Source organism: Poecile atricapillus, chromosome 2 (genome assembly GCF_030490865.1).
Source record: "Poecile atricapillus isolate bPoeAtr1 chromosome 2, bPoeAtr1.hap1, whole genome shotgun sequence".
NCBI classification, from domain to species: domain Eukaryota; kingdom Metazoa; phylum Chordata; class Aves; order Passeriformes; family Paridae; genus Poecile; species Poecile atricapillus.
Window position 1 is genome coordinate 102,862,826 of NC_081250.1, and position 23,788 is coordinate 102,886,613.

The 23,788-nt window shown below is 41.0% G+C and overlaps 1 protein-coding gene across 10 annotated transcripts in view; it reads right to left on the bottom strand.

Moving 5' to 3' along the window:
- Positions 1–23,788, bottom strand: part of MTCL1 (microtubule crosslinking factor 1) — a 104,767-nt gene that overhangs the window by 73,720 nt on the left and 7,259 nt on the right. For all 10 annotated transcript variants that reach the window (XM_058830497.1, XM_058830492.1, XM_058830491.1 and 7 more), the window contains exons 2-3: positions 18,438–18,662; positions 16,700–16,858 (exon numbers count right to left, since the gene is read on the bottom strand). In XM_058830497.1, coding sequence (XP_058686480.1) covers positions 16,700–16,858; positions 18,438–18,662 — 384 coding nt within the window. The remainder of the gene's footprint in view (positions 1–16,699; positions 16,859–18,437; positions 18,663–23,788) is intronic.

Consider the following 23,788-nt stretch of genomic DNA (forward strand, 5'->3'; position numbering starts at 1 on the left):
TCATGAATTTTTTTCTCAGGGAGTATTTTCTTTCTTGTATCTGTAATAGTAACCAGTGATACTTTTAATTAATTTTTAGCATAGTCTTTATTTATCTTTTCTCACTACTGTTTAAATCCCTCTAGAACTCAGTGGGGATTTAATGCCACCAGGCTTGGTGTCATTAGCAGTGAATCTGCCTTGCTTGAAACAAGTCTCAAGCTGACATTAGACAGGGCTCCCTGGATGTGGCTCACCAGCAGTTTGCATGTGGCTACTCCCTGCCACACCCAAATATGAAAACAAGGCATCAGTCACTGTTTACAGCACTGCTATAAATGCTGTAAACATAATGAGATCATCACAGGAAATTCACATAGTAAAAAACAGGGAATTAATGATACAAACAGAGGAATGCTTCCAAGCAAAAAGACTTCATGCAAAATAAAAAAGAAGAGGGACAATGTTTTCCAACCTCTGCCCCACCAAAGAAGATACCCCACTTGCAAATTAAAATCAGCTTGTATTTCATTAAGGTTAGAAAGGAAATTCTGTCTGCCCTCTCATAGCTGTTTGTGCCAGGAAAAGTGAATTTATGGCATAATTGAAATTACATTCTTTTTCTGATACTCACTTGCTTCTGATGAGCACCATTATGCTGAAGCAATTTATCGGGCTTTATATCTGAAAGAGCTGTTCTGTTTCCACAATCCTACCCTTTGTACCATCCCTCTCTAAAAATCTGGGCATTATAATTTTCTCCCTCCTTCTGTTTCCCTTTCATGAAAACTCTGCTGACAATTGTGAGACAAAATACAGAGCATGCAAGCAATCTCAGATAACTATTAAATCTTCTGAGAATTAAGACATACTGTCACAGGTGAATTTTCACTTTGAGTCTTTGGCTCCAATGTCCCTCATCCAGCAAATGCTCCAAAGAAGAGCAGAAGAGAGACAGCCACCTGCAGCAGGCAAGCAGCTGCCCCAGCTGCACAGCAGATCAGGTGACTGCTCTGTAAGAGGAATATTTGTACATGTAGCTTGGAAAAGAAAAGAAAGGTGACATGTTCTTTTCCATTCCTCCTGGCATATGAACGAATTATCCCCTCCAAAGGGCAGAAGCTGGTGGGTTGGCTGGAACCCTCAGATGTGCAGTTGCAAGAGGCTACCCCTGCTTGTCATAGCAGAGGACAGCCAACCCATGCCAAGGAATACAGTCTGTCAGCAGAACCTTTTTGTTACTGCTGTTTACAAGCAGACCTCATTCCATGCTGAGATTTCAGCGCTGGCAATCAAAAAATGCACTAAACAGATTTACTTTGAAGGTCTGCTTGAACAAACAGCAAGCCCCAGATGCTGCTTTAAACACCATTTGCAAGAACAGAAATAACTTTTAAACTTTTTAACTGCTCACCTAGGCCAGACTTTAGTTCATTACCTGTTGCCACAGTGCTGAACTGACACTCTGGAGTTGACAAAATGGTACTACATAAGGGAAACAGGGACTGTGTGGTTGCTGGATCCCACACCGTATGGGCAGGAGTAGGCACTCCACCACAAGACTCTAATCCAAGGATTTTTTAGCTAACTTTTGAGAAAGTATCTACAGTTGCAAAATACTTCATATTTTATTTGACTGCAGCCAAAATATTTCATTAAACCTCAGGCACTTGTTTGCTGTCGGACATCAAACCAAAATATTGGGTGCTTTGATCATATATATTAGTCTAAAGGATTAATTAGGTCTGCAATAATCAACAATTTGGGACAGGAAAAAGTCTCATTGCCTGGAAGTCTGCCTCTGGAGATAGCCACTGTTACCTGTGAAGGCTTGACTTGACCTCACCACACAGACAGCTTCTCTTTAAAAACCGCACACAGAAATCAAACCTTTGACTGCTTTCAAGGTTTAATTTCCCTACCTCCAATCCCTTGTAAATATATAAGTATTGTCATCAGTTTCTCCCATATTTCAAAATTCCTATGAACTGAATGCTAAACTCCTAGAAGGCTTAACATGGACATTTTTCCCTACCCAGGCAGTAATGGGATATTTTACTTTTCATTTCATCATCTCACTCCCCAAGACTGTGTTTGTAACACCCACTCAGTCATAATAATAATAAAAAAAAGTCTACAATTAAAGAATGAAAGCAAAGAGACAAAGTTATTACCCCATGAGGTATAAATAAAATAAATAAATAAAAAAGAACCACAGGTAGCCATGATCATTATGACATTCTGATATCTGCTCACTTCTGGTCAAATTCTCCATCTCCTATCAAAGAGGAAAAGATAAGTTGTCACTGCCATGCATGTCATACTGGCAGAGACTGACTACCTGGCTATAATAGTTAGGAGTGCTGTCAAAAAAATCCCAAATGCACAGTCACTAATGATTTCATTGTGGTACATCTTTCATTTGAAAATAATAGTCAGTACTTTAACAGAGAAAACAGAAGCTCAATAAATCCTTAATGATGCTGAGTCTCTTTTATGCTAGCAGTTCTACATGGCAAAAACAATTCTTGGAAATGTCAACCTGCCAATCTGGTTTAAGGGTTTAAACCTTTATGATGAATTTCAGAGGTAGACTATAAATATTTCTGTTAATGGCTTTGTTTGATATGTCTTGATTATGGATAATCAGGTATGAGCAGTAGATCCTTGCAACACAAGAAGCCCCTGAATATAAAATTAAAGCTAAATCAACATTTTCCCAAAGCTTTCTATTCCTCATTCCCCATCACAAGGTTCCAAGTGGTTACTGCCACATCCTCCTCACCCAGCAGGTCCTCATATGAAACAGGAGTAAAATGAGCCCTCAGTGGTGGGCGATTTATCTGAACTATTTCCTCTCCTGATTGCCCAAGAGGAAATCTCATATTCTTCCCCTTCTCGTCTCTGAGCTGCCAAGTAAAACCCAACTCCAGGACCTCAGAATAGAGCTAGAGGGTACAAGTGAGAAAACAAATCAGTTGCACACCAGGAAAGGGAAGAAAAAATGGCTTAGATTTTAAAGCCCAGATTATAATATGACATTCTGTGCATTCTAATTAGTGCTCCTGTCCCCTTCAATTATGTCGGCTGATGACCTGGAGTAAAGGTGCCAGGATGCAATCAACACCCACATTTAAAACCAGTTAACAGACTGTCAGGTTTAGTTGTGAAAATGCCTTTATTAGTAACTGGTTTTAGCAAATCCTGGAAAGCACTGTCAGTCTTTATACACAGAATTATATGCTGGTTGGTTGAGGAAACTGAAGCCTTCAAAACGGTTTTCTTTCTTCCCTCTCTTTTGGTTTGTATTCACAGTGAAAAATCATGTAGCAGCATGACAAAGATCTTTCAATACCAGAATCTTTGAAGAAGTATGGTACTTGTCGTGGATACCTGTGGTATACTGTATCTAAAGCCTTCCTCTGGCTCTTACTTTAAAGGAAAGTATCCGTGAAAACACAAAGCACGCGTGAAACGTCCATATCCAAATTGCTCAACCCCCAAAGGCTCCCTCTTCCTTCCCTTTGACTAAGAAAATTACTGTCAAATTTTCTCCTGACCATCTTGTAGCACAGAAACAACAGTGCTGAAGTTCTGCACAGTGTTTATTCATGCCAGCTCAGAAGAACAGCAATTCATGCAATGTTTCTGTTTTTTTCCAACAACCTGATAGCACAAAATCATTCTCAATGAAAGGCAGCTGCAAGAGTGCCAACAGTTCATCTTCCTGTGCAGAACCATAGGAACTCTTCCTAATTTTTACATTTTCCCCCCAAAGAATGCACCATTTCTTACATATGGTTATTTTTGCAGATGTGTCCAAGAGAAGCAAGACACATCTGTGAATTTATACTATTTAAACTACAGTCTCCTCTATGGCTGTGTGAACTGGTGGACTATTTACTCAAACAAAACTGAACAGATGCAAAACTTTACCCAAGAGTGAAATCAACACCATAGGATAAAAACCATCCTGACTTCAATATACACTGACATATTTTTTTCCATTTTGTTTGGTTTTTTGCACTTACTACAGTCAGGCCCAGAATGGAAGTGACAAATTATCCCACCATGGGAATGTTCTCACAGTATTTTCAGGGAGATTGAGAGCAGGTGGAACCATAAAGAGCAGAAAAAGCTTCCTGTTTAAAGATTTTTTTGTTGCTTGAAGTCCTGACCTAGGGGAGCAACTTCTGGCAGCAGCTGTAAAATAACTTTCCAAATAGTGTAGCTCAGCCCCCAGCACCAGAAAGTGCTGTCCCAAGGTGTTTCTGAAGTCCTGCACATCTCAGCTGCCTCTAACCTCAAGGGCTGGTTTGCATATACTGGAGAATTTCACATTCAACTTAGCATCCGTATCTGAAAAATGATGAGGAAAAACCTAAGGTGAAGAAGAAAAGGAAGGAACAGAAGATGAGAGAATCCCACCAAGGAGGGATCTGTAGAAGGGGAGAGAGGAAAGCTGACCTGTTTGTCCTCGGAGGAGATCAAGGACACCAAAAGGGAGGAGTGGTGTGCCAGCCATTTTAAAGATATAGTCTCACTAATTTTTCACCCTTTTTTCTAAAAAAAAAATAATTAAGTAAACAAACCCTAATTTCTTTTTCCTTTCTCTTGTGAAGATAATTCAGAAACTGTAGCCACATTCCCTGAGAGCTCACCACAACAGTGGAGAACATAATAGCTATCACTCTACAGTTTTGATACATAATGGTCAGTGTACAACAATCAGTGGTTTTAATACAACGGTCAAGTAAAGCTCCTTCCCACAAGTGATTCCCACCATTTCACATCCTTGTAAGTATTGTAGGACCTATGTTTCAGTTCCTCCCCAAACTATGATGGGAACCTTCCCCTATAATTGCCCATAGTTTATGATACCTGTCGCAGTGTGCACTACATCTTCTGGTTTGGGAATAATCAACAAATTAGTAAATTCATCCTAAAAGACACATGAGCATGGTAAGGGAAAAGCAGAAGGATTCCCTTAGAAAGGAGGACTTTGGGAATGACCAACCTTTCAGCCTCAGCTCTGTGCCTGGGAAGATCATGGAACAGATTCTCCTAGAAGCTGTGCTAAGGCATATGGTGGACAGGGAAGTGATTTGAGACATCCAGCACGGCTTCACCAAGGGCAAGTCCTGTCTGAGCAACCTGATGGTCTTCTGTGATGGAGTGATTCCATCAGTGGGCAAGGGAAGAGCTAACAGATGCCATCTGTACCTCTGTAAGGCCTTTGACATGGACCCCCACAACATCCTTGTCTCTGAAATGGAGAGATAGAGATTTGATGGGTGGACTGTTTCGTGGATGAGACACTGGCTGGATGGTCACAATCAGATGGTAGTGGTGAATGGCTCAATTCAGATGGAAGTGCACTGGACAGATCTTATGGCAGCCTTTTAAAAATAAACGGGTCTCATTAGAACAATGAGGATAGGCTTTTTAGTAAGGCCTGTTACAATAGGACAAGGTATAAAGGTTTTAAACTAGTAGAAGACAGATTCAGATTGTACATAAGGAAGAAATTTTTTATGATGAGGGTGGTGAAACACTGAAACAGATTGCCCAGTGTCCCAGGGTGATTTTATGATGCTTGTATCCACAATAATCTGTTCTGTTTATGCTGAATATTAACTTCGGCACCTTTTAGACTAGTTCTGAGAGTGAAGGAGAGGAAAGGAAGCACGCAGTTTGTTTTCAGAAACTGCACTTGCTCCCTCGCATTCCTTGTGTGTTGTCTGCAGCAAGGACAGCAGGAGAGAGCTCTCCTTTGCTTTCAGTTAGTTTTTTAGTTAGCTGAAGCCAGAAGTTTTTTTGGAACTGTTCAGCTATTGTTTGGTCCAGGAACAGCAGGATTATCGTCCAGGGCCCCCCCAAGCTGCATTGTGGCCGGGCCTGTGGACCCGAGACCTGGGGAGAGTGAGAGAAAGTCAGGGACACACCACAAAAGGGACTCCCTCTCTCTCTCTCTCTCTCCCCCATCCACAGAAGGACTCTTCTGAATTTGCCATCTTTTCAGAACAACAAGAGGTTCCATAGTTATAATAACATTGTAACAATATGAATATTGTTTGTTTTTTTCATGTTTGTGAGTACTTTGCTCGTTAAATAAACAGTTTTTTCCACTTTTCTCCAAGGATATCTTTCCCAAGCCGGTGAGGGAAGGAGCCACTTGAATTTGCTTTCTAGAGGGACTGGAGGTTTCCTCCCAAATTTGCCCTAAACCAGGACACCCAGAGAGGTGGTAGATGCCCCATTTCTAGAAACATTCAAGGTCAGACTGGGGTTCTGAACAACCTGATCTAGTTGAAGATGTCCCTGCTCATTCAACTAGATGACATTAAAGATCCCTCTATTCTATGAAGGATCAGACCTTTGAAAACTGAAAGAAGAGATGAACAAAACAAATGCTCAATTATTTTTCATAGAAAAGCATATATGATGAAAAATATCAATGAGAAAAACAATTTAGAGGTTTTCAGATTTGCATTTGCCTTAGAACTATTTTATCATATCATTTAATAACTTTATTCCTTCCTCCATCCCTTCTAAGTCTTTTGTTTTGACACCACTGAACTCAGGGATGGGAATTTATCCTGAACTCTGCACGCAGCGGAAATGAGGTGAGCTGCCTTCTCCAATCTCTGCACAAGACCCACTTTCTCTTGGCACAGCTGACTGAGGCAAGAGCACTCTGAAGAGATTGGACTGTAACTATTTTGGAGTGATCCCTGAGAAAGAGGCCTTAAATAGACCAATACGTACATCTGTCAGTCTCAGATGGATCGTTGTGCTCCTTCTGCCCACATAGGCATTATGCTGATGTCCCTAAATATCAGCACAGCTTACCCTCCCCAGCTCTGGCTACTATTGTTGGAGCAAGACCTAAAATTTGGGTTAGAATATCTTCATTTCAGCTAGAGCTTCCATCTTGTGACAAAATATACAGTAAAGAGAAAAGGAAACAGAGAAATCACAAGTAGTGTACCCATTAGGAGCAGACTGTGTCATTTTTCTAGAATGAAAGAACCACCATTATGGGTAATTAAAGGAACTTCAGGCTTTCTCACACCAAGGCACATCAAACCCAAAGCCAAATCAAGTGAAGGCTTTGCCATGCCTCCTCCCACAGAACAGATACTGTCTTCTCACTAGGCATTTTTTAGCAGGCTGAGTGTAGAAACAGGGTGAAAAAATATCTTAACCTTGTAGAGAGCTCCCAGCTGATATAACTTCTGGCAAAACCAATGGAGGTGTGGGGATCACTCTTGTGGGGATGAGAAAGAGGCTGAAATACTGCACACACCACTGCTTTGGCATGGATTGGGTTTGCAAAAAGTGCAAGATAGGTGAAAGTATCCTCATCTGTGGCCTGAAGAAACAGATTATTTACTGAGCAGAAAAATGTGCTGGTTAGAAGTTCTTTGAGGAGTCACAACTGCATAATTCCAACTCTTTACCACTTAAACCCCTTTCCTGACCTACTTGCACCAGCTGACTCCATTTTTCCCTTTCAGAGGAACGGGGAACTTCTTGACAGATCCAGGCAATGCGTGGCACTCTGCCAAGCTGAGCTGCCTTTCAGCCAGCAAGGCTTTGGGTAGTGGAGCCAGGCTTACCTGCACAGTGCCAGGCATAGAGAAGGGGGAAAGTCCAGTGCTGTAGCATGTGGCAGTGGAAAACTTGCCAAGACAGTCAGATCTTTGCCCCTCATTCATCCTCTGACAGCTTGAGTAGTACAATGTTAATTATTCATAAGTTATCTGTGCAATAAGTTACGTTATCCTTTTAAAAATAGAGCTAGAGTAGCAAGTCTAAATAATTTATTTCAGAAGAAAAATAATCAAGTAAGCCTTTCAAAGAAGGACAAAAATCAATAGCTCTGACTTTTTTTCACCTTGCTAAACATTTCCGGACAATACCTTCCCCAGGGACAACAAAGCTCCGGTGTGACACATATTCCTAAGTGCAGCATCATCACAACAAAAAACACAGGAAATCTGGAAAATTTGTTAAGAATCTATGCATCTTGCAAAGCTCTTCTTCTCACCCTGACAGACTGTCTCTCCCTCTTCTCCATCCCGCTACCCAGAGCTGCAGATGCCGGGATGAAATTACTGGTGATGTGAGATGAAAACAGTTGGCACCCGCTCACCGGGAGCCAGCCAAAGGGCGGCAGGGAAGATGTGCCTCCCAGGAGTGGTGCCACTGAGCTGGCCACTGATATCAGCTCTGCACAGAGAACCAGATGAAGGGAGCTTCTTTTACAGGTTTGCACACCGATTCTCCTTCAGCTGGAACTCCCAGAGATGCACAAGGCTGCGTTCACCTAGGATCTGTGCTGGTTCCTCTGAGCCCTGGGAGGAAAGCAGGGAAGGCAGGGCAGGAGCTGTCTCTGAAACTACAATGCCCTGGTATCCACCTCCACCCCAAACACCGCATGACACTTCCCACAGGAACAGTGGCCAGATGGTTGCTGATCTGAATTAGTTTCACCAGAGAGTGGAATGACAAGGGATGTACCTAATCAACTTCAGCATGCATTTAGCTGTGGACATTCCAGCTTTAAATCACAGCTTCTGTTCACAGAAACAGCAGCATGCTGTGACAGTTTACTTCTCCTGAAACAGTCTTGTCCACACCTTGGCAAGGAAAACAAAGTGTGCTATTACTGTCTTCACCTAGGACTTATGCCCCAATTGAAACACGATTTAGAATATGGAGAGCATACACTTATTTCCCTACCCACCCCCCACCCCCCAAGAACAGCACCTGAAGGATTTGCTACCAATACTTTGCGAGGGTTTGCGGAAGAAAACCTTTAATTATATTCAGACATATTAAGGGGAGGAATGAAAATACAAGAAGGTATTTTTCAAATGAAAATGTCACAGTGACTACAGTTTGTTTGCACCGTCACTGCTGAAGCCCATGTGACAGACAGCAGGATTATTTTTGGTAACTGGGTGGAGGATGGGGAGACTGATACACTATTTGAACTTCTCCATGCTGGTCTCTGCTATTGAAAAAGTTACCAAAAGACTTCTGCTATGTTGTAAGAAAATGCATGATCAATGGAGCACAGAGAAATTTAATTTATCATACAAAGAAGGTTTCCTTATAACTAAACAGTACCTAGACAGTCATGCAGCTATGGTAGGTCATTTTTCCTGCTGTAAATGCCATAACTTAAACAAAATTTCTCCTTGTGCGAAGGCCAGTTGTGGTCCTTCCAAGTATTTGGAAGTAATGAAGGGGATGAGTCAGCAGAAGCCCATGCCTGGGATGAGAAACTCAGGCTGAGAAACAGAAGAGCAGGGATTTTGCCTGAGACAGATCTCTGGATCTGATCAGCAGAGCCACTGTTACTTTATCTCAAAATCACTCACTTCAAAAATTATAATAGGACTTGGAAGTAGTGTCAGATGATTGCTGGCCAGTCTGGAAAAATGGCAAATAACTAGAAAATACAGACTAATTGGAGCTTGGCAGCAACTTATTTGGTAAATCATAAATCTTAATATCAGATGCAGACAGTGCTCAGGGAGTGGCATTTCTAACATAAGAGACCGGCACAAAATACTTTGAAAATTTGAAGGGTCCTTTGGTTTAAAGATATTTTTAAATTTCTAAAAAGAAATGTGGACAGTGCATTAGAAGATGTATATTATAATTACTTAAAAAAAAAAATCATGGTACTAAGTTTGCTTCCTAACTACTATGCTTTTGAGTCCAGAGAGATCCATTCCCACGGATTGCCTCCTACCAAGAAGGGGCAGACTATTCCACTCTCTGTACAGTTCCTGAAATGCCATAACAAGTATGAATCATTCACTGTGGGTAGGTACCAATTTATTATTTATCACAGTGAAAAAAAGATATTGGAGACAAAGTGGTGCTGCAGTAAAACTTTCATTCAGTTAATGGGTTTAGTTATGATTATTGCATAGGACTTCATTACTTAAAACTGTCACAAGCACTAAATTCTAAACAGGGTTATTGAGTCAATATAGTGTTCTTGTGTAGTCCTTTCAGTGTTACTTGGATCCTGTCCTGTTTCTCATAAATTTCCCTTCAGGTAAACTCACTGATAGCTAAAAAAAAAGGTAATGTATTACAAAAATCAAAGAATTTTCACTGCATATCCCTACTTCTGTGAGTAAATTTCATTTGAAAAATGTCTGAAAAACATTATGTGCCACTTTAATAAATATGTATAAATTCCTAGCTAATGAAAACATAGGGTAATGTTTTATACAAGCATGTTTTCACCAAAAATAATTTCTTTACCACTTGTCTACCACTTCATACCAGATCTGTGTATTTATATCAGAGCAAAAAGAGGGAAGTGTGATTTCAGATTGGAAAAATCACACTTTACACACATGCAGCATTGTGTTTTGCCCTACTTACAAGGTTCATGGCAATGAAAATCACTGTCACACTCAGCTCCAGATTTCACACACAGCAGCCTCCAGATTTCCTTTTGCTATATTGTGCTTATAGAGATGAATTATTCTATGAGCAAAATGCTCTCTCCTCTTTTGATGTTAAACGGAGCACTGCACTTGCACTTTGGAGCAAAACTTGCCTCAAAATAATACATCTGAAAGACTTTTCAACTTATTTTGTATATTTCTATAATTTTAATAAGCTTCTGAATGTAGTTTTTCACTCTGTTAAACAAACGTTTTTAACAGAAAATTTTCTTTGACCCTTAAAAGCAGCAGTTCTTGAACAGTGCCTCAAAAATCAGGTGCTGCAGGGGAGGAGCAGAGAATAAGCTTGGGCATTACACCATCCGAAATAAGTAAAGCTCTTGGATGAAAGAGCATTTATAGAAGTCATTGCCCTAAAAAGCTCACAGGTAACTTGTGAAAGCCCATTTACCGTAGGTACTGGTCCTCATATCAGTCTGTGTCCTAAAGAGACATGTTGGAGACATTACTAAGGGCCAGAGGAATTGTACTTCTCTCCTCTTAAGCAGAAATTAAATTAATTAATTAATTGATCCTGGAAACAGGATTTCTTGCCTGCTGCCTCTAGCCTTATTTGTGAAAACATCAGTGAACACGAGCTGCAGCCACAGCCCTCCATCAGCTGGAAGTGGTTTCCTGTGTGAAGATGCCCAGAGAACAGCACTTGGGTCTCTAAGGGTCCCAACTACCTGAAGAGCTTGAAGCATTTCAGCTGGAGTCAGGAGCTGACCAAGAAAACTTCAGTGACACACAGGAGGCTGCAGCTCTAGCAGAGCAAGACAGAAAGCAACACCTCTGGTTGCTCCCCCTCTGGTCCTTCTGCTTTCAGTGGCCGTAAGAAAGACTGTCACCTGCTCGGTATGGCCAACACACAACCAATAAATGCCCCTTTCTTCCCAGTTACACAATTCTCATTCATTTCTTGCTAACCCATTTCATAGTACTCACATCAAATCTTTCAGCAGCTGCTACCCCTGACCTTATTCCTCCCCTCTCTTTGTCTGGTCTGGAGGGGCTGTACTTCCCCAGCAGTGTCAGTGCTGACACAGCTCTGCCTCATCCTCTACCCTGGCTCACCATGCCAAACCCAGACAAAGGACATGGAAAAATACACGTTTAGCAGCTGCAAACAAGCAACCAATTCATTCTCCTCATGGGGAACAGGAGCTGGTCCTGTGCCATCTCAGTGCTTTTCTTCAATAAGTAGCAAAAATGTATTTTTTCTTCCCCAGGTATGGAGCTTTCAGAGACAGGATTTCTCTGAAAGGCATTACTTGCAGGGGAATTAATGATTGCTGTACATAAAGGCACCCAGCACTTGCCAAGCATGATTTCCTAGTTGTTTACACTTAGACTAAAAATAGATCATCCTTTTGTGAAGTATTTTTCCTGAGAAAATATAAAGAAGAAGTTCCTTAAAGATACCCTGGTGGCTTCAGGGAAATGATGTTTGGGGTGAGTTAGATGTTGAGTGGAGATGTTGAGTTCTCAGAGAAAATCCACTTGCTATTGTCAAGCCTTTGAGAGAAGTTCTGATGTGTAGATGCTCAGAAGAGAATTAGTAAGGGTTTTGCATTGGTACAAAGGAAAGGAAATTTTTGAAAAATGTGTTCTGAATGCTTTCTGGTTGATTGATTGAGAAAAATTGTTAATGCACATCAATCTTTCTCATGAGGTGCATTAGGATATTAGGAAGGGGGAAATGACAGTTGCAGGGATGTTGCTGAGGTAATTTGTTAGTGATGGAGTAATTTTTTTTCTCTCCTGGCAGCCTACTGACTCAAATGGCAATGTTAATAACCCAGACAACACAGGGAAAAAGCAAGCAAGCCTTGGCAGGGATATGTGTTCTTATCAAATCTGTGAGGGCACGCTGCCTTTCTTTACAAAGCTGTATGGAGGAAGCTTTGTTAAGTCTCAGAAAATCCTAGCAAATTCCTAGAAGGGGTGGTTCTCAGAAACATCCCAGGATATGCTGCAAAGAAGTGTTCACAGCAGTAGGAAAACTCTGCAGGTCTCATGGAGGATGCCACAGAAAAAGGTATCAGAGGGTGGTCCAAAACCAGTTGAAACGTTTGCAGTAAAAAAGACAGAAAGGGAAGATTTGAAAAATGAAAACTGAAAAAGTAGGTGAATGTAATAATGGAAAAAATCAATGAACCACAGCGCTTCAGCAGATAGAGAAGACTGACACAAAAAAAATACTTGCTACAGTCAGTAAAGTTAAAAAACATTCCGTGAGAAAACATTATTAGCCAGTGAAAGAAGTATCTTCAAAAGAATCAGTGAAAATATTTCAGGCAAGAGTAGCAGATGACGAACAGTGATGAAGGAGTAAAATCTGAAAAAAAATAGGAAGTATTATGGGAAAGAAAATAACTATATTATCTTTTGGCTAAGAGAACTGAAAGAAAAAAAGGAAGTGCAGTGGCATGAGTAAGCAAAGCGAATGCCAGGATACTGATGAAGACATTCAGAGAAGAATGATGCCTAACTGGAAGACATCAGAATTGGACAAAATTCACAAGAATTAGTTAAATATCCTTATCAACTCGTATCTTAGCTCAAAACACAGGAAATGCAGCAAGAAGCTGGAGGGATGGAGCACATTTATTAAAAAAAAAAAGAAAAAGACAAAGGGAAAAAAGGAAGTAATATTATCCTAAAAACCTGCAAGTGAGTCACCAGTTATCTGAGAGCTCCTTAATGAAACAATCAGTGAAAATCAGAATATTGTGTTGATGGGGAGCATTTGGCAGATACCAGAACAGAACAGGGGCCTAGATGCTGTTTTGATAGATTATGCAAAGGCTTCTGGAAGTGTTTAATGGAATGGGAATCCAGAAGCACCTGGGACTGGGGAGAGGAGAGGTTCGGAGAGGTTCGGAGAGGTTCGGAGAGGTTCGGAGAGGAGAGGTTCGGAGAGGTTCGGAGAAGTTCAGAGAGGAGAGGAGAAGTTCGGAGAGGTTCGGAGAGGAGAGGAGAGGTTCGGAGAGGAGAGGAGAGGTTCGGAGACTCGAGGAGAGGTTCGGAGACTCGAGGAGAGGTTTGGAGACTCGAGGAGAGGAGACTCGAGGAGAGGAGACTCGAGGAGAGGAGACTCGAGGAGACTCGAGGAGAGGAGACTCGAGGAGAGGAGACTCGAGGAGAGGAGAGGAGACTCGAGGAGAGGAGAGGAGAGGAGACTCGAGGAGAGGAGAGGAGAGGAGACTCGAGGAGAGGAGACTCGAGGAGAGGAGACTCGAGGAGAGGAGAGGAGACTCGAGGAGAGGAGAGGAGACTCGAGGAGAGGAGAGGAGAGGAGAGGAGAGGAGAGGAGAGGAGAGGAGAGGAGAGGAGAGGAGAGGAGAGGAGAGGAGAGGAGAGGAGAGGAGAGGAGAGGAGAGGAGAGGAGAGGAGAGGAGAGGAGAGGAGAGGAGAGGAGAGGAGAGGAGAGGAGAGGAGAGGAGAGGAGAGGAGAGGAGAGGAGAGGAGAGGAGAGGAGAGGAGAGGAGAGGAGAGGAGAGGAGAGGAGAGGAGAGGAGAGGAGAGGAGAGGAGAGGAGAGGAGAGGAGAGGAGAGGAGAGGAGAGGAGAGGAGAGGATTATTTTCACAGTAAGACACATAGAAATATTATTTAGTGACAAGAGAGGAAAATCTCTCTCATATGTGCTTAATACAACAAGTGGAAATTACATGGTCAGCAGGAGACAAAATATAATTTCCCAGTTAAAACTGTAAGGCTTGTTTCTTAAGGAAATAAAATTTTTATTTAGATAGAACAAGCCTATATACCCAAGAAGTCCTGTTGAAAATATCACAGGAGATCAAAACAGGTACTGGTGTAAAAAAATATATAACAGCACTAAACATGATAAATGTTAGAAATTCTTTAAGAGATTATGATAAACGCCAAAGGTGGCTTTAAAGAAAAAGTGTTTTCAGAGATATGTACAATTCCTAAAGGTATTTCAGCATGCAAAATACATTAAAGATAATCAACATATATGCCATCTACTGCAGTGGGAAACGGGACCCAAGGGAATTGTATGGCACACCAAAGCAGAAGCTAGCACTGAATTAAGCGATAAATATGAACACAGATATGAGGAAACCTTTCTGTTGATCCAATGACAGAGAATAGTCAAGGATAATACAGAGAATGAGCATATGGTTGCAGTAAGCTATATCAGAGAATGAATACTGTCTAACTGGATCTCAGGCAACGCTCCAGGACTGGATAGGAAAAGGCTCCTTCTAAGTGTCAGCCCCTAGATAGACAAGATGCAGAGTCAGGGTGGACTGGGAAGAAGCTACATGGCTTTGGGGTCACTTTTGTCCTGATATATAAAGCACCAGCTTTCCCACTGGCACGTCTATATTACATTCCTTGCAGTCATTAAATGTTCCTAAGGAGGCACTGCTTCTGGTAGTTATTTGAACACACCTTGAGTGAAGAATAATTTTTTTTTAGCAATGTCAACAACATTGCAAACATACAGTTATCTGACACATGCGTAGCTGTGTTTCTCTAGCCTTTGGTTCATCTCTCCTTGTGTGACCTGCCAAAGACTCCAACCTCATCTTCTCACCTCCTGTGACCTTGTGAAATTGTGACTGCCAGAGAAACCACAATTCATGGCGTGTGAAACCAGACTATCTCTACTACTACTACTACTACTACTACTACTGCATCTCATGATCCCTCTTACGCCCTGCTTTATCTCCAGATCAGCATGAATACATCCCATCATCCTACCTGCTATCTCTCCCTTTCCCTAGCTCCCCTCCAGCTTTTGCCTCTTACGGGGCAAGGAATGCTTACAAAGGGTGCATTCACTTCATCTTGCAGTCCAGCAGAGAGACAGCTGACTTAGCAGTGCTTCCCAGCACAGCTAGGCTGCAGCAACCTAAGCAGCAAAGTAATAAATGCAGCCTGGTTAGAGCTAGCTTCTATCTTCAGCACTGCTAGACCATTTTTTCCCTCACCTCTCCCCCATGGTTTAGTTTCTGCTTGAACCCCAAAACCATCAAGCAGTACCTGGTGGACCTGCATGTTAAACAACAGCAAGCATTAATTCGGTAGTGCGGATGAGATGGCATTTTTGTACAGAGCAGAGACTGCAGACCCTGTAACATGGTATCATGTCCACTTAACACAGCATTCACAACATTGAGAAAGGAGAAGAGTAGCTAAAACATCATGCATACTTTATCTTTTGTGTCAGGTTCACAGGTAATCTAAACACCACTGATATGTACACCAGCTGATGATCTGTTCTGTGAGGTACAAACACTCCAAAACTCCTGCACTGGACTAGTCGTCATTCTAACGCACAGAGAAATTAAATAGGGACTGTCCTTATAAAACTGAGCCAGGCTTTGTGCCAGTTGACTCACAAGTAATGTTGGAAAGATTAAAATAACACATAATTGCACCAGCTCTCTAAATCTGACCAGGGCTCAGAGGATAAATGCCTTACCTCATTATGTTTAAATGCTCTATCTCAATCTGGTTTAAAACAGAGCAGGGGCTGTGAGCTGCCAATCTGCTGTACTGTTAAGAGAACAGAAATACCGCTACAGATTGGGATGTAGGCTCCAGCAAAGAGCTGTGCTTAGTATTTGGCTTTCCTTTATGGTCCCCTACTCCTCAGCTCACTTGCTTCCAAGGATCATCACTTCAACCAGTATGACTGTGTGTCAGCACCAGTTGAAATGATTCCTTTTCTCAAGAGACAGCGATTCTGTGCCTGAAGTGTAATGTTATTTATACATTACAGACCACATTCTGGCTGCCCAGCTCATGCTGATGGCTCCACTGCCACCACTGAGCAGCACCAGCCAAAACAGCGGCTTGCCTATCTGAACCCTGCTCTCAGAGACAAGTCATGCACACCTCATTTGACTTTCAAGCAGGTGGAAGTCCCAGTCTGTGTAAAGAACAGCCAGAGTTAGCTGGAGTCAAATCAGAAAGAGTTTTGCTCCAGCAGGAAGAGAGTTTTTAAGCAGTTTAAAATGGGACAGAAGCCCTGTGAGAAGCCCCAGACAAAAAGTGGAGCATCACTCATCTACATCTCTATTGATTCTAAATTGCCGATGATGTATCTGGGACACATAACAAAGGAGACCTTTGGGGCAATTCTACAAGCAATATCAGCAAGCATTTAATATAAGAATTAGTCTAAAACACCTGTGTGCCAAATTTCCGTTCTAACCCAGCAGTGGTGCTCTTCGTGGCTTTTCTGACAATTGCTTACCTCTTTTAACTTGTCCAGCTCATTTTGCAGCGTCTGCTTGGATACTTCCACCTCAATGATTTGCTGCCGAAGGACTTCATTTTCATCTTCTGCTTTAACTCGCTTCTCCTCCACACTCTCCAGCTCATGGTGCAGTCTGACAGAAACATCTTTGGCTACCTGGTCAAAAGAGCACAAATGCATGAAGATCATCCATAAGGAGTAAAAATTACAGTATGTCTCCTACAGTAAAAAGCATATTACAGCCCTAGACAGCCAAGAGATTTTTAATTCAATTATGACACTGTTGATGGAACACTCCAAGCCTTCCAAGTACCAAAATGAATATTCATTTCTAATAAAGAAATCCAGAATGAAAATATATTTGATTACCCATCTCCAGCTCCCTCTCCACATTATGCTAAGGCAATGTCATGAGCAGCAGGAGGAAAAAAGCAGACACCAAAGCTGCCCATCAAAGTCCCAGCACATCACAAAGATAAAGCCAAAGACAAGGAATTGTGCTGTAAAGCTGATGGGCCATCGATCAAAGCAACGTGTGCAGCAGTCACAGCCACACAAACTTGCTGCTCTAGCAGCAATCACAACTAGGCAAGACTGATATGAAAGCACAGAAATATATGCTAGCTTAGGCTTTCTGAGTACAGCCTAACAAGAATAGATATTTACTACAAAAAACATTTGTAAAGGTGATACATCATACAACATGAGGAACTATGGAATTACAAGAAGTCAGTAAAACCAAAGCCAACTAGCTAAAACCACTCAATATCTCTTTCACTGAAATCTAGGTACAAGATTTTTACTGAGTAATGTACTATTGCTATTGTTATAAGGTTATTATTTGGTTTCCATCATAAAAGGAAAATTAGATCTGACATTTTAAAAGGTTTGATGACTTGATATGTTACTCTCATTTCCACTGCTGACAACAAATCATTCTGGTTTTAGAAGGTTTTATGTTTTGCATTTTTAAGTACAATATATTTAATAATTCTAGTTTCAAGCAGTCCCTCTCTACAGAAGATATTTTAAAAGCAGCTACAAGATAGCAATATCAAGAACGATGAGTAAAGCTAGATAAACATCATGTCTATATAATGTCTATATATAAATCTATATGTCTATGTGTCTATATCTATCTATATGTCTATATACCTATATAAATCTATATGTCTTGATGGAAGCATTTCTGAAAGATACAAAAACTGTTTCAGTATGAATATAATTTTTACAGGTATTTGTGTTTGTAGGGAAAGAGCATTTTTATTCTCTATCTGCCCTGCAAAAATATTATAACGGTCCGTTCCTGTTACAAGTAACTCACTAGACACTAAGAAATGCAACTTAGACTATTTTTTTTCCAGTTACTTGGCATAAGCAAGAAAGGAAAGAAACAGCATGAACTGGAAAAATCATATTAGGTTTTGTTTATACAGTATTGCAAAGTTAAGGTTTTCAGTAAAACCAGCAAAACAAGACACTTTAAATCTTTCAAATGCAGAAATGTAACTTGACTGTATTTCTTTCATTTTGAATCTGAACACATGTTTTTTTACTCTCTGACACATCTTTTTATGGTGATGAGCTGAATATTTGTTCTCCACCACAGCAGAAGGAAATTGGTCATGACGTTTGGAGAACTAATGCTTGTTTCATGTGTCACCCTCACTTCCATTGCAGAGAGCCACATCACAGTCTGCTCTCTTTTGCTGTGAATATGAATCTCTCAACCCACCTTTAAATCTTGTTCCAGGCTCCTAATGAGCTCTCCATCCACATGGCCTGTTTGTGCAACTTTCAAGCTTTTCTGTTCTGCTTTCCTGAGACGATATTGCAGAATGCGGCAATTCTTGTTTGCCCGGTCCAGCTCTCGCCGGAGCTCCTGCAGCTGGTAAACATCTTCCTCTAAATAGCTGTCACGCATTTCTTCCATTTCAGCCCGAAGTTCATCCAGCTCATCCTGTGAGAAGGCAAAACAGTGCTCCATCATACCTCTAAATCTCACCCATGGGAGCAAAATAGGAAACATGCTTGCTAGGATACCACATCAATGAAATTATACAGATTGCAGCACGCAGCTCCAGAAGTCACAGGAACAGAATTTTTAACCCAACATTGAGTAATTATGCTGAACTAAATTAATGAATACTTGTCATATTTTTTTCAACTGCTTTGATAATTAAAAACAAACCAGATGCTTCTGTCTCCTGAAACTGGTAACTTTCATTTTAGCATCTCAGATTAAAATTAAAACTGCACAATACCACTATTTGAACTGATTCCTTCCTTCACTTAGAGTACAGCAAACCTACTTAACCAAGTGCCTCAACATCTCTGTGTGGTGTGCCTTTTTAACAACCAACACTTCCTTTCAGGAAAAAAAAAAAGTGCTTTGCACAGAATACTGAACTGCTCCATACAGAAATGCTGTACCATCCAATCCTAACATTGTGCACAGGCTTAATGACACGTGGATTGTGTGCAGGAGAAAGTGGGGCTTTGTTGTGTGTATACACATCTCAATAACGGGACCACAGGAACAAAACAAAACCTGTGCCCATGGGAACAACCTGCTTGTTCTTTTCTGGGCATCATGAACTGTCCCAGTTCCACGTTGTATCATGAGTAGCACTTGCTCTCTAAAGTCAGATTACAGATTTACAGCTGAACAGGATAAGCTCTATCACTGCCATTTGTTTAATACGTGGATGACTAAAGCTCCAAGTTAGAAAGGTCTTCCAGGCAGAGGGGTACAAGGTATTAAACTACTGCATGAGAGAAAAACGTATGATTCTACAAACTGAACAAAGTTGAGGGGGAAAGAATCAAGAAAAAGAGGCAAGAGGAGAATATTTGAAACGGACTATTGATTTTTTAATTGGTTTCTTTAAAATTGCATTTGATATTATAAAGATCAGATTTTCTGTGGAAAACTTTGCTTGAATAAGAATCCAGGAGAATTTGTACTGGGGCTAGCTGCACTGTGACCTCACTTCAGGTCTGTAAATAACACTTGGAATACCAAGGATGGCTGGAAATTATTTCACACTTGAAATATCAAGGGCATTTCAAAATACCCAAAATACCAGAGAATATTTCACACTTATCTCAGGTGGAGAAGGCACTGCTATGAAGTCAGTACCCTTGACAAAGATGCCCCTGCCCCTGGCTGAACCATCCCTGTCCAGTCGCTGCATGAACACATCTGCCCACAGTCTCCTGGGAGTCCTCTCAACCATTTCCGTTCCCATGGCATAACCAGACTGACATATTCATCTGCTTCATTGGAACTTTGGAAACAAATGCAGGGCAGATCTTGTCCCTGAGCACAGTCCTGACCAAAGGAAGATGGGTAGATGGGTTCTTTAGCCTTGTCAGTTATGTCAGAATTACAGCGTTGTTCTTATCAAAATCCCATCCACGTATAAAAATTCCAGGATTTATACAGCTATGGTTTAATTTCAATTAGTTGAGTCAGCATAAATTTTGGGTACGCACAAGGCCTGTTATTTCCAAAATTACAGCTCTGGGCTCACCAGTGAGGCTTTGCTCCAGCAGTACCGCCCACCCAGGGCCCTACACTGTTCTCCCCAGATGCTCTGAAAAGGCAGAGAAGTTTTCTCATGAGCCCACTGTGTCACTGTACATTCTCAATATATTCAGATTTCTGCTGCAGGAGCATCCTGTCCCACAGTCTCTCTGGGACAGGTGCAGGAACAGGATATTTGTGTGGACGGATAAACTCGAGGGTTACTCCCCAGTGAGCTGGATTGTGCTCACACCATACGCTGAAAAGGAATAGTGTAAGCACAGTCATCGAGGTTACCCTTGCAGCAATAGCATCCTCAGAAGTTCCAAATACATTAATTAAGCACAAACATCTGACTTCAAGGAAGCAAATGAGCTCTGCAGACCAAACCCATCAGGATTATTTCAAAACAATTGAGGGTCCAGGCTCTATCTACTCCTCCTCAGGACACAGCCAAGTACTCTGGCCAGTTTACTCTGGCCGACGCACTGGTGAAGTTTTGATAGATGATGTGTATTTTTAAAAAAAGAAAAACACAGCAATGCATGCTTGACTGGATTGGGAATGAGACTGCTTTTCTTTTCTGTGTACACACTTACCACTACTTCACATTTATAGACACTTTCAAGTGGTAAAGTAAAAGTTTACACAGCAAAGATAAGAGATGCAGAAGAAAATGTCAAGGTTTTATAAACTGATTAGAGAGTAGTAGTGGCTTTTGAACCTAAGAAAAGGAGTACACTTGTGCATTATCAGTTTATTAATGAGGTATTTTGGTTAAGGCACTCATACCAAAAGTAGAGTCTTTACCAGTCAGAGCTAACACAGCCCCATGGAATGAAAAGGACCAGAGTTATTTCTCAAGGTTTGTCTGCAGACTTAGGTATTTAATTTACCACAACTAGATTTAAGTTCAATTAACTTTTTAATGTCATCTTCAGAATGCTAATGTTAGATTAGTAATTTGGTTGTAAATTAAAATTTTGAAACACAAATCCATAATAAAGAAAAACAACTACCATCAACAAATTAATGGGATCTGGTTTATAATCTGATATTTAGATTTAAGAACTAAGCAACAGCTTCCATGTATAATGTAGGCTGCAATTATAAGGTCATTGCTCATCTCTTAAACTTCCTTCTTATCTTCGTCAAGTTTTGTTGATAGTAAATTTGGTTGGTTTCTAAAGACAAATAATAAACAATATTTGATTTCAAAGCATTTATTGCAACCAAATTCGGAAAGTGAAACTCACAAAATTTTTAAACAAACCAATCCCTGAAACACTCATCCCATTGAAACTGAATCTTTTCACATCCCATCTGTGGGCAAGGGAGTTCTCCCAGATGGAAGAGTCACTCTGTCTCTATTGGAGACTTGAATCCAATGTCTTTCTTCACACCAAAAATGTTCCTCAGAGAGCTGCATGCACTGGCATGAGCCATGTTTCAGGAGACAGGACTGTTTTAAACCTCCAGGTAAACCAAAGTTTTCTCAATCTCCCTTATCAGCACAACTACAACTTTGTGGGGGTTTATTTTGTTTGATTGTTTTTGGTTGGCTGGTTTTTGTTTGTTTGTTTTTGGTGTTTCTTTGGTGGTGTTGGTTTTTTGTTTGGTTTTTTTTGTTGGGTTTTTTTGTTGGGGTTTTTTTTTTTGGTGCTATGCTTGCCTCTAGTTTTGGTTATAAATACAAAGTTTGTTTTTCTCTAGTGTAATTTTGCAGATAAATTAAAATTTAGAATACCATGAAGGAAGCTGTACTTTAAAATCTCACACAATTCTCCTCTCAGATATTTTTTTGACTGAACTTTCTTTTCCACAATTAATTTCTTTTCTACTCCCAAAATTTTCACACAGAAATCAAACTGTGTCCTGACTTCTTGTATTTAGAGATACAGCACCCTTTGGATGAGCATTTAAACAAGGCAACATGAGGCCACAAACAGTTTTGACTGTACAAGGAGCAGAAACCTCACTGTACAGGCTGCATGTAGCCTGAGCCCATTTTCTGCTGTATTGCCGCAGTGCTTGGGGCTTGAGCCTATGTAGTCTGTCCAGCCCAGAGAGGAAAAGAAACAGATTAAATCAGACACATTAAATCCTTTTGAACAGCAATATGAAGTCCTAGTTTTATATAATAAATATATAGAGAGGAACATATCACCTCTGGAAAATCTGGCCCAGATTTTATATGTCAGTCAGCACAGAATTATAGATACTGGGATAACCTTTAACTAAACCATAACAGTTTAGTTACAATAAAGACACAATCTTGCTTTCGATACAGCCCACAAGGCCAGTGACAAGGGTATTCTTAACAGCTTATTCTCCTCTGCAAGTACTTGTGATTCTGCTGCGGACACTGAAATTGTATGGTAACAGATCCTAAGTCAGAACTGTTGCAACTGCACCTGGAAAATCAGACCAGCTTAAAATCCTCTCCTAAAGTGATCTGTGCACAGAAATATAAGGAAACTAAGTTGAAGACCCGCAGAAGGGGACATTACAGCTGAAACCATGATGGTCCTACTTACTAAACTGGCAAACTACTGCTTTGAAGGAAAACATGTCAATTGTTTGTGAAATCACAGGTAAATGTAGCAAAGCCAAAATTCCCAGCGTGGTGGTTTGCAAAAAAGGGATGCTCTGACTGCAAGGCAGATGGAAATAACAGATAAGTCAAACCCTTGACTTAATTAAAATATATTGTTCTTACTACTCTTATTATTGTGAGTTAGAATTAAAGCTCTTTCTCTCAGGAGGTATTGAGCTTCATATTGTAGACTTTAATATTGTAAAACTGAAGAAAGAGAACAGAATAGGCACTTAAAAGTAATTAAAACAAACAGGCAAGAAAGCAGCCATCCCTCTTTGTTCATCTAAAAATGGAGAGCTGCTCCCTTCCTTAAACAGGGAGGACCTGCTCCAGCACCCCAAAGTGGCAATTGAAATTGGGAGGTTAAGTGCTGGCATCAGAAGCTTCACTTTGCTGTGCATTCCTGAAGGGGATGAAAGCCTCCTCTTGATCCCTTTTAATTTAATGGTAATGATGCTATTACTTTCAGTAAGAACAGCACGAGGCAGAGAGTCCTGCAAGAAGGAATATTGTTTAGGAAAAGCTAAACACTTTTCTTTCCCTATGTGTCACTCTGGTCATCAGGAAAAAAAAGAAAGAATGGAATTGTATTTTCTAACTGGCAGCTCTTTCCAAATTTGCAGTAGAAATCCAAGTTGCACCAGCTCCTGAGTCCTTCAGCTTATGGTTTCTCTTGGCCCAAATGACTTCCTAAAGCCCAGCTATGTGGGGTCTAATAGGAGCTACCCATCTGAGAGTCACAGGGTGGCTTTAAGGACACAGGGCCACACGCAAACAGCCGCTCTGTTTGCAGGAGTCCCCGAGACTGCAGCGCAAAAGCAACAGAATTAGGATTCCCTGTTTGCCTATCAGTGTGCCAAGCCAAGGTGAACCGGCTGAGAAGGGGAAAGCCTTGTGTGCAATTTCCATCACTGAGTAGCCCAAATACATACTGATAGGTCATTTTCTATCTGTACTG